The 11,544-nt window shown below is 42.6% G+C and overlaps 1 protein-coding gene across 1 annotated transcript in view; it reads left to right on the plus strand.

Annotated features, from left to right (window-relative positions):
* Positions 1 to 11,544, plus strand: part of CFAP69 (cilia and flagella associated protein 69) — a 57,780-nt gene that overhangs the window by 22,461 nt on the left and 23,775 nt on the right. The window contains 5 exon segments of the mRNA XM_014522228.2: positions 381 to 457; positions 1,788 to 1,886; positions 6,832 to 6,981; positions 7,107 to 7,284; positions 8,247 to 8,370. Coding sequence (XP_014377714.2) covers positions 381 to 457; positions 1,788 to 1,886; positions 6,832 to 6,981; positions 7,107 to 7,284; positions 8,247 to 8,370 — 628 coding nt within the window.

Consider the following 11,544-nt stretch of genomic DNA (forward strand, 5'->3'; position numbering starts at 1 on the left):
AGCAGACCCCCAATCCTCTCCAGCCTGCTGGACTGCCAGCCCCACCTCTAGCTCCTCCCATCCTGACTTACATGATATTAGGAACCATTTTGATCTGATTTAACCTCCCCCTAATGCCCCTAAACGTGTGTACTTAGCTCATATGTCTACAGCCATGTATTTCCACATCTAAATATATAATGGTCAGATCATGAAAGCAGAATTAGTATTATAAAGAACACACTTATCCTAGGAAAAAATGTTTTAATTCCAAAAGAATTCCATGAAATAAAAATTAAGATATATATTTTCATTGACTTGCTGGCATTAACATTAGTAGACTTGTTTTCTGCTGTGTTTTAAGTGCAGTCCTAATAATTTGTTTTCACCATTTTTTGCAGGTTACCGTTTTTAAAAAATAAATTATCTGATGAAATAAACTATACCAAGACAGTCTCAGAATCAATTGCACAACTTGGTAAGTTAAGATTACTATGCTTCAATAGCACCCAGTATAATAAAAATAACTACAATTGTTAGCTCTATTTTAATTTAATCTTAATATAATTTTGTTGTCCAATTCAGGTCATTGCAGCCTAATAAGCCAACATATGGAATTGCTTAGTATTTAGAATTTTTTTTTTTTTGCGAGCAACATTAATTGTGAATCTTTGCAAAAATCTCAAAACCCTCACTGGCTATTTATCTTCTTCCTAGTAGGTGAGGCTACCCGTGAGGGTTACCTACATATGCCTATTCCTGTAGCTTAATCAGCTGACTAAGTTCATTCTACTTTGAGAAATTTAGGATTGTAGGAAAATAGGGCTGGTAGGGACCTCATGAAGTCATCTAGTCCAGCCTCCTGCTCAAGGCAGGAACATGCGTGACTAAACCAGCCCATGCAAGTGTCTAAGCTGCTCTTGATAATTTCCACAGATGGAGATTCTACAGCTTCTCTACATAGCCTGTTCTAATGCTTGGCCACCCCCACAGTCACAAAGTTCCTCCTAATCTCCAAGCTAAATGTCCTCTGCTGCAGTTTGAGGCCATTGCATCTAGTCCTGTCTCCTGTGGCCACAGAAGAAAGCCTATTTCCATCCTCTTTATAATCACTTTGCAGGTATTTGAAGACATATCAAATCCTCCTCCCCACTCCCCTTTAGTCTTCTTTTCTCTGGACTAAAGAACCCTAGTTCTTTCAGTTTTTCCTCATAAATCATGCTTCTCAGGCCTCTAATCATTTTTGTTCCTTTCCACTGGATTCTTCAATCTGTCCGTATCATTCTTGAAGTGTGGGGCCCAGAACTGGATACAGTGCTCCAAGTGAGGCCTTACCAGTGCTGAATACAGCAGAAGAATTATTTCCCACGATTTGCAAGTAACATTCCTATTAAGGCAACCGAGTATGCTATTGACTTTTGTTGCAAAAAAAAAAAAAAGAGCACACTTTCATCTGGGGGCTAGACCCAATGATCTGTAAGGTCCCTTCCAGCCCTTAACAGCTATGAAATTTACTACAAATCTTATGGTCTGCTATAAACCCCAGGTCCTTCTCTGTAGTCTACAGCCAAGCTGGTCATTCCCCAGTCTATATTTGTGCATGCAGGACTTTGCACTTTTTTTGTTGAATTTCATCTGATTGATTCTGAACCATCTCTCCGGTTACCCAGGCTATTCTAGACCCTGGCCCTATCCTCCAGTGTCTGGAGCTCCACCGAACTTGGTGTCATCCACAAATTTGCCAAGTGTGCACTCTAATCTCTTTGTCAAAATCATTGTAAATTATAATGTCCTTTTATTTCTGACAGGTTACTTAATGAGGGTGCCAAGTTCTCAAGTCAGGATACAAATTTGTAAATGTATCATTAGCTTTTATGATGCAAAACCACCAAGAAAACAGCTTTCAGGTAATATACACCATTTCAAAATCTCACAAGAATGATACAATCAAATGTCTGTGATAAAATAACTGCAGCAATTACATTTATTAACTATATAGCTTGGAAAATGTGTAATCAATATAATTTCAATAGGAATATATAAAATGTAACTTAAAATATCTTTCAAATATTACATTATCAAATATGTATCCAGTGACCGTATCTGACTGCTAGGAGAGTATATTCATGTTTAATTTGGTCCTGCATTGTTTATAACACTTGCGGTTTTGGATTAAATGGTGCAAAAATTCTGGGGAGGAGCACAAACACTCTGAAACATGGGTGATATCAAAGGAAGGAGTAGATAGGTTTGAGCTCCCAAATAGAAAAAGGTTGAGGGTTTCTATTTTGGACATGTATTGTTTCGAGAGAGAGTGTGATCTCCTCCTGTTTATACCAGGTTGCAGACAGAGCTGGCTTTTGTGGCTTGCAAAAAAACTTTTGGCACCCTCTTATCCAGTCAGAGGTATCTGGAATTGTCAAAGCACATGTGCCAGTTTTTATTGTTAAAAAATAAGCTTCCTGTTTTGCAAATACATCCATGCATGCTTTATTTTACCCGTGTGAGTCGTTTCCCTGACTTTGACTGAGTATTGAAATACTGGGTTATTTTTTTGTGCGTCTATGTTTAGAAAATAAGGCAAATTATCTCAGAAATAAGGAACTGCATTTTCCCTTGGTAAACACTATTCCCTAATGTGCATGTGTCTTTCCCCTCCTCTTCCTCCCAGTGGGATTGTGCATGTGTTAAAAGTTAACCATGCATATAAATATTTGTAGAAACACAGTTTAAGTTGAGGTGTGATCCTGCAAGGTGCTAGGCATGCTGGCCCAGATCCAGAAAAGCACCAGCATACATTTTTACTTTAGCCACTTGGGTATCTGTATTGAGGTCAATGAAATTGTTCACATGCTGAAAGTTAAGCATCTGTTATTTAGCTGCATCAGAGGCAGAGTGTTGAACACATGTCAAGCATGAATCCTGGGTGATTCATATTGTTGAAGCTATTGAAGGCATTGGGAAGTGGAAATGTTTGCAAAGAGGAAGTAATGGGATATGTTTGCCTAAAACAGAATCTTTTTTTAAAAAAGGGAAAAGTATTATTTTTTTAATTCTAAAAATATCCATTCTTTTAAGAAAACTGTCGCAGGGCACCTCGGTGCTCCTGCTCCTAGACAGGGGAAAGCTGCCAGAGAAGAAGCTCTGATAGGACATAAGGAGCCCCAGCGGAGATAATGAGCACAGCTGCAGGTTGCCAGGGCAACTGATAAGAATCAGCTGGCCAGAAGGGGGCAGGGCCTGGCCTTTATAAAGCCCAGGGCTGAGGCCAGGCTGGCAGTTTTCTGCCAGCAGCCAGAGGGGCAGGAGCTCCTGGAGCTAGGAGGTGAGTGATGTAGGAACCACTCTAGCTGACAGGACCCGCTCTAGCTGAGAGAAGGATGGCAGCTCTGAGAGGTTTGAGCACCATGGTTTAGCCTGATGGCTTAGATTTAAGTAGCCATGACAGGACAGCCAGAGAGCGTTATGTTTGAGATATAGCCAGGAGGATCGAGTTTGTGTTCAGGCTTTGATATTACACCGGAGGCTTGGGTGAGGCTGTAGGGGTTGGAGGAGGCCTCATAGGGACCCCAGAGAGGGGGGCCCCAGCGCCCGAGGAAGGCGCAGTGTTCGCATAGGGACCCCAGAGAGTGCGGGGTGCCCTAGCGCCAGTGGGGTGCAGTCCAGCGCCAGGACGGCGCATTATCCTCATAGCGCCAGGGCGGGTGCAGCTGGCTGTGAGGAGCGCAACCAGTGGGTTGCGAGCGCAACCAGTGGGTTGCGGACGGGGGATACAGACCCCGGGTTGTGTGTGGGGTACGTAGACCCCAGCCCCAGAGAGGGGGCGCTATTATTAAGGAGCCCAGCGTGGGCACAGCGAGCCCCAGAGAGGGGGTGATATTATTGAGAAGCTCGGCGCAGGCATGTAAGCTCCCCAAGAAGGGGGGACTGTTGAGGAGCCCGAGACGGGCATAGCAAGCCCGGGTAGTGGGCTAGTGCTGCAATAGACCTCAGACACGGGCAAGGTGCTGTGGTGGACCCCGACAACAGGGGTTAGCAGCACAAAGCCCAGGAGAAGGGCAAGGTGCGGCGGTGGTCCCCGGCAAGAGGGGATAGCAGCACGGTGCGCCCGGAGGGGGGAAGTTAGCAGCGCGGTGGGCCTAAAAGACCGTAGGGCTCGATACGAGTTCCCAGAGGGGATAAAGGTCCCTGAGCGGGACAACACTATTAGAGAGAGCCCAGAGTGGGCTAGATTACAGAGGAGGCCCGGGAGAGCGGGCAAGTTGATTTGTGACAGGACAACGTCTATCCCATCAGCGAGGCTTGGGGCGTGGTATTAGGGGTGGTAGGAGCCACGCGTAGCCCATAAGGCTAGGGTGCCCCAAGTCACTCGGGGGCGCAGGATAAGACCCACGAGGGGTCCAGGAGTTTACGTGCCCAAGGAGACGCAAGGCAGCCTCCCAACCTTATTTAACAGCAAAGACATGGCGGGCGAGATTCGAGGGTGCCCTTGGGCCGAATTGGCACGGGGAGAGGGCCTTAAGGAGATCACGGCCCTCCTAAAGGACCCCACCGTGACAAAAACGTTCAGGCAATTTTGTATTGTTTGATAAGGTAGGCCAAGGTGGCACCTTACAGATTAACTGGTTCAGAGAGGCCGAGAAGGCAGCCTGTCCTACCTTCTGCCTGACTTCAGATTCACATGACTAACATGGCTAACCACCTCTTTATTGTTTGATAAGGTGGGAGTATATAGAAACAAGCTGCTTTTTCCAATACTTCTGTCCCTTCTTCCGCTACAGAAGTGAAGTATGAATATGTGTACACGTGGGCAAAAGAGAAACAAAATTAGTTGTAGAAATTCAAATTGTAAGCCATGTGATGTTGGTGAGTCATAGAACTACATCATATTGACTAATGTGAAGCTAGGGCCCTGAAGAGGCCCAAGTTCTACTCCAGGCCTACTAGATACCTGGGCTGTTTGCAGACAGAAAAACAAAACAAAACAGCGCTTTAAACGTGACACACTCCTGTGCTGAGTCCAGCACCTGCCCAGAAGAGGCAGTGCCTTAGTTGCACCTGGCTTTCCCAATATCTGTAGAGATCGGATGCTTTAGTGGGGCTTTTTTGGCACTTTTATCTAATAGCCAAATGAATTGGTTTTAGCTAAAAGTGCCAAAAAGCACCACTGAGCTGGGTTAAAGTAATGCACTGCTGCTTCTGGTAGAGCAGTTTGTTTGTTTTTGTTTGTTTGTTTGTTTGTTTGTTTGTTTTTCCAAGTCTATCAGGACCCCTGCTGCTCAACCTGGGACAAATCACTTCACCTCTCTGTGCCTGTTTCCCTTTCTTCCCTTTCTCAATATTTCCAAGCACAGACTGTTTCTTTATGTTTGAAGAAAGAGGTGGTGTGTTACTCTGAAGATAGGCAGAATATAGGGCAGAGTAGCACCTTAGGAACTAACTGGTTCAGAGAGGCATGAGACTATCAGATACTAGGAATGGATGGATAGAAAGGAAAATGTTTTATAGAAGGCAGTGACACAAGGGGAGGGGAGGCTGCTAAGAGAGGTAATCAGGAAGACTAATTAGTTCAATTAAGAGAAACAGGTTATTTAACACCTGGAGGGTCCTTGGAGTAACAAATAGTCTGGGTAATGGGATAAGAATCCATGGTCCCTGCTGAGACCTAAGGTTAATAGGATGTCATCTGTAGATGACTTTTGTTCTGCAATTCCACATTCTAGTTGTTTTTAAAGTTTTTGTCTGTTGGTTTGTTTCTTGGGGAGTTGGGGTTTTTGGGGGTGTTTTTTTGTTTTGTTTTGTTTTTTTAAGGACAGCGACCCTGAGGTCAGTTAATCTCTAGGGAGAGTAAAGTGTTTTGCCATGGGCTTTTGTGTGGTTTTGGATTTGATGCTGCATCTGTGTCCATTTATTGTTTTATGTAGGAATTGTGTTAGTCAGTATAGGAAGTAAAGCAGGGGTGGGCAAAATACAGCCCGCAGGCAGATCCAGCCCACTAGGCCATTCTATCTGGCCTGTGGGGCCCCTAAAAAATCTAGAAAATTAATATTTATCTGCCCCTGCCTGCCTGTCAGATGACAGGAGCCAGCAGCAGTAGGACCCAGGGGGAGGTGGTGGCAGGACTAAGCAGCCACAGCAGCAAAGGGACATTCAGATAAGAAGGGGGGAGGGTGGCAGGGGAGGACCGCAGGAGCTGTCCAGCCTGGCTCCGAGGACTGGAGCGATCACCTGCGGTCCTCCTTTGCCACCCTCCCCCCTCCCTATCTGAATTTCCCTTTGCTACTGCAGCTGTTTAGTCCTACCACCAGCTCCCCCTGCGTCCTACTGCTGCTGGCTCCTGTCTCGCTGCAGCCAGGAACCACATGGTGCCAGAGCGGCCGGTGGGCGGGGGAGAGCAGGGAAAAGGTTTTGGCTGGAGACAATGGATTTAGTGGTGTGCTTGGGATGAGAGCTGGTAATGTAGCAGTTAGCTTGTTTCACAGCAGTGTGCAAGAAATACATTTGCAGGGTAAGAGTACTCAAAGGGTTAATCTGAGGGAGGGACAGAACTTGTTAAAGTCCTGGTAGAATTTCAGTAGAGATTTTTCCCATGCTTCCACATAAGGTAGACGTGTTTGAACAGCACATTGAGCAAGATAGAACCATGATCTTAGACTGTGCTTCTAGGCATTATTGTAGCACAAATGTGTACTACAATACATCATCACCACTTTTTAGTTATTGGAAGTTTCACTTTTTCAGTAATTTTAGAACATTGAAGATTATCTTCCTTTTGAAGGCAGGATACATATTATGTTAATAAGAGAAACATGCATGTCTAAATACTTAAATTTTCAACACTTGTTTGTACAGGTTATCAGCGAACAGTTGCAAACTATAAGATACAAATGGCTGAATTAGGAGGATTAGCAGAAACTCTAGTTTTGTCACTGGCATTAGTTGAGAATCAACTCGTTGAGAAGTTATGGGTACTTAAAGCCTTACAGCATCTTTCCAGCTCTGGTTAGTACAAGATGTTCTTTTAACAATCTCATTATTTCAGATCATCAAACATTCTGTTCTTTATATACACCTAAAACAATTACCAAACTACAGGGAGTTAATTATTCAGACTTTTCTAATTCCAGGAGTAAATTGCAAACTTATGATGAAAGCCCAAGCAGCCAGTAGAATCTGTTCTCATCTAAATGATGTTGATCCCTCTGGACAACTACTGTTTCGTTCATCAGAAATCTTATGGAATTTATTAGAAAACACCCCCCAGGAAGAAATTGTTAATCAACTCAGTAACTTGGAATGCATATAGTAAGTCTAAGGAAATATTATGTAAATAAGCATTGCAATTTTGAAACATTTTAAGATGATGTGTTTCAGGGGATGGCAGAATTGGGTATTTTGGGACGGGGTGGAGTTGTTTCAAGTATATTGAAAGAAGGGACAAAAGGATAGTGGAAGTCATACTCTTACCAGTAATTATTGCTGTCCTGATCTTGCATAATTGAATCACTGAAGAATCAGACCTTAAATAAATGCAGTATATTAATGCATTGTTAAAAGGTTGAAGTATTATAAAATTGATAATATTTTATGTTATAAAATACAAGACTCAGTCTCCTATCCTTGCCTGGGGTAAATAGGTGGTTTCATTAATTAACAAGCAGAAAGAGATGGTTAGCCATGTTAGTCAGGCAGAAGGCAGGGTAGAGACTGAGCTTTCAGGAACAAGAGCTCACTTAATAAGATGCTATGAAAGGACATGCAGAAAGCAGGCTCACAAGTAGATATCGCTCCTATGTGATAACTTGCTCTCTGCATGTCTTTTCAAAGCTTCAGATGAAATGAGCTGTTGCTTATGAAAGCATAAGCATTTCTGGCTTACTTAGAATGCATTTTAATGAGGAAGCAAGGTACAATTAAGCATTCCCCTGCTTGATTGAAAAGATTTTTTTTTTTTTTTAATAAATTCAGTGCAACACAAAACTATTCAATTTTAACTCAAATTAGGTACAGCTAAACACACATCATTATTATTTGGTGAATTCCTGAATTAGATATTCATTAGGTTGTATACAATTTTTTTTAAATAAAATATATTTTAAAATATATCATTTTAAATAATTTTTAAAAATTAACAGTTATTTGGTTTGTACCTGAACTCTAATCAAGACTTTGAAAAGTATGATGTGGAAATTGGATTCTTCAACACTGGTGCTATAAAAATAAAATGTGACAAAATGGTAAAGCTCTGACATTCATTTTCTTCAAAGTGCCTTAAAGGAAGTATTTGTGAATCTACTTATGCATGGTTTCCGCCATTATGATCGACAACTAAGAAATGACCTCTTAGTGATAGCCACCCTCATAGCTGAAAACCTTGAAGCACCAATGATTGTAAGTATCTCTGTTTTGAGTATTACAGGCTTGTAATCTGTCCATTTAGAATGAGTCCCATTTTCCTAGACTGTTCCCGTTGTATAGGGGATTTTACATATTGACTGGAAAATTTTAGGTTTATTTGTATTACAGTAAGCTTCCCGAGAAGTGGGAGTTTACCTAACTACACAGTCTCCTAGAATAATCAAAGTCATTTACTGTACATTTCAAGTTTTCTTTTCATTCTCTGTTTTGCAGGTTAGATTTATAATTTCTATGTAGAATCATCGCAGACTGAAATTAAGCAAACATGTTCCAGCATGTTTAGATCAACTGCCTACTATTTTTGGACTACATCACTAGGAGACTTGCATTCAAAGATGTTTCTGTGCAATTCGTATAATTTGAAATATAGCATAACAGTATTTCATTAAGGCTTCTTCTTTTTCCAGTAATCACTTTGGAATGTTCATTGTAATTTAAAAGTGAAATAAGCAACTATAAAAGTTTTAAAATATATTTTTGACTGCAAGTAGAGTTAGATGCATAATCATTTTTCCCTTTTCATCACACACAATGGGGCACTCCATTGAGATACCATATGTTTTATGACAGCCTGCATATCAACTCAAAGGATGTGTCCAGGAGAGAAAAAGAGGAAATGAGTGCTGTCCTTCATTCTGGGGAAAAAAGTGTATTCTGTGATGGAAAAACAATCTTCTCAGTGTGGACTAGTTTTGTACTACTTATTAGGGATGTGAAAGTTTAAAAGATTAATCGTTTAAATAAGTGCAATGACAATTGGTTATCTTGGTTATCTTTTAGCTGGGGTGGGAGCAGTCTAGCAGGGAAGGGGTGAAGGGAAGCTGTGCAGTGCCCAAGCAAGAATTAAAAGGCAGGAGGGAGGAGGAGGAGGGGAGGGAGAAGGGGACCTAGTGCCCATAGCTGAAGAGGAAAATGGGGAGCAGTCTAATATCTTATCAATTAAGCAATTAACTGCTCATTCACAGGTGCTACCTCCCTCCCAGCACAGGGCTTCACTTGGGCTGTGTTGTCTGGCTGGGTTTGCCCCCATCCCCACCTCTTCCCCCAGTCAAAGGGCCCAGAGAACCCACAGCAGCTCCCAGCAGTAGCTGTGTCTGAGCTGTTGTGTTGTCAGTTAATCACTTAACCTACTGCTAATATAGTTGTTTTACATTGTTTGTGGTGTTCATGCAAAAGGTGCAAGGGATGGGTAGGCAGAAACATTTTCTAACAAGGAGTGGATTGAGTCTTGTTTTGGTAATCTCAGAGGAATTCTCTTCTGAAATTTTCACTTTTTAGTAGTGTCATCTCAGATAACTACACAAACCTCAAATTTTATCATTTAACACAGGGGTGTTGAACTCATCTGGCAGGACCAGATGAATGATCCTGGACTGGTCTATTGGCCTACAGATTTCCCCCCTTCCCCACTCCCATATCAGATCTAGTAGCTTCTGTTCCAGTCAGTCCAGGACTATGCTGCACATGGCTCCTGCTCTTGATTCCTTGTCTCTGCCAAAAAAGAACAGTCTGTCACTATCCTTTTTATCCCCAGCCTTCAGGTATTTGAAGACTGTTACCAAATCTTCTCTTCTCCAGAGTAAATCATCTTGGACCTTCCAACCTTTTCTCATAAGTCTGTTTATAGACCTCTAATAATTTTTGTTGCTCTCTGCTGGACTCTTCCCAATTTGTTCCTGGCTTTCTGGTAGTATAGTGCCCCAAACTGGATACAGTACTCCAGGTAAGGCCTCACTTGTGCCAAATAGAGTGGAAAAATGACTCCTTTTTGACTTGCAAGAAGCGCTCCTATTAACAGGTTGGACGAACGTCTGGTCGGGGTCATTTGACCCCAATACTCTTTCCTGCCACAGCAGGGGGTCAGACTAGATGATCTCCTCAGGTCCCTACTAACTATGAAACTATAATAGAACCCAATGTGTTACTGGGGGGGTTTTCCAGTAAAAGCACATTGTTGGCTCATATTCATCTTATGGTCCACTGTAACTGACAGGATCCTTTCTACAGTATTCCTGCCTAGCCAGTCATTCTCCAGTCTGTATCTGAGCATGTCATTATTCCATACCAAGTACAAGACTCTTGCACTTGTCCTTATTGATTTTTATTCAGTTAATTTTGGCCCATTTCTCCAATTTATCAAGGTCATTCTAAATCGTAATCCTACCCTTCGGCATATCCGCAACTACGCCAAGTCTACAAATGTACTAAATGTATGCTCAATCCCATCTTGCAAATCATTTAAGGAAGATATTAAAAATATTTTACTCAAATAGACCCTGGAGAACCCTATTTGACACCTTCTCCGAATTAGATATTGAATCATTGAGGACCACTCTTTGAACATGATGATCCATAATACTAGTTACATACCATATTTACTCATATACCACCTGCACCTTTTTTCCCACCAAAAAATCAACCCCCCAAAATTTGGGTGCATGTTTCAGGCAGGGAAGCTGATTTTTCTGCCTGGAATGGAAACACTTTGCTCTGCCAAGCAGCAACAGTGGTATTTCTGTTCAGGCAGCTAAGAGTCAATTGTCTTAAGGAAACATTGGCTGCATCCAGACGAGCTCAGCCATATGATATGTGGTGCTGCAAACACGTTTGCAGCGTCGCATACTGCACACTTAGATGTTCTCCGCGCTGCTTTTTTTTTTTTTTTTCCTGTGGGTTTTTTTGATGCCTGGATATCCGGGGGGGGGTCAAAAAACTCGTGGAGAAAAAAGCGGAGCAGCGCTTGCATGGGCAATACACGCTGCTCAAAAGCAGAGCCGGGCCGCCGGCTGCTGACTAGGCTCCAAGCAGCAGAATCACTGCTGCTGCAGCCCCGGGTAACCCAGGTAAGGCTGCAACCCAAGTAAGGCAGCTGGGTATAAATGGTAAGTTCAGGCTGGTACCTGGTGAATCAAGTACAACCTGTCTGACATCTGATTCACCAGGTACCTGCCTGAACTTACTGTTTACACACTTTTTTTCCCCTTCCCTTTCTTCCCCTCCCCTCCTTTTCTACCTGTTGCCTTCCTAACTTCCACCTATTTACTTTTTCCACAGACTGTGTCTTTTCTACCTGGGAGAACTCAGTACTACAGCAGAGTCTCCCATGCTTACCTTGTGCATTCCTTCACCCATTATTTCTGCTACCCC

This window comes from Alligator sinensis, unplaced genomic scaffold, assembly GCF_000455745.1.
Source record: "Alligator sinensis unplaced genomic scaffold, ASM45574v1 scaffold479_1, whole genome shotgun sequence".
NCBI lineage: Eukaryota > Metazoa > Chordata > Crocodylia > Alligatoridae > Alligator > Alligator sinensis.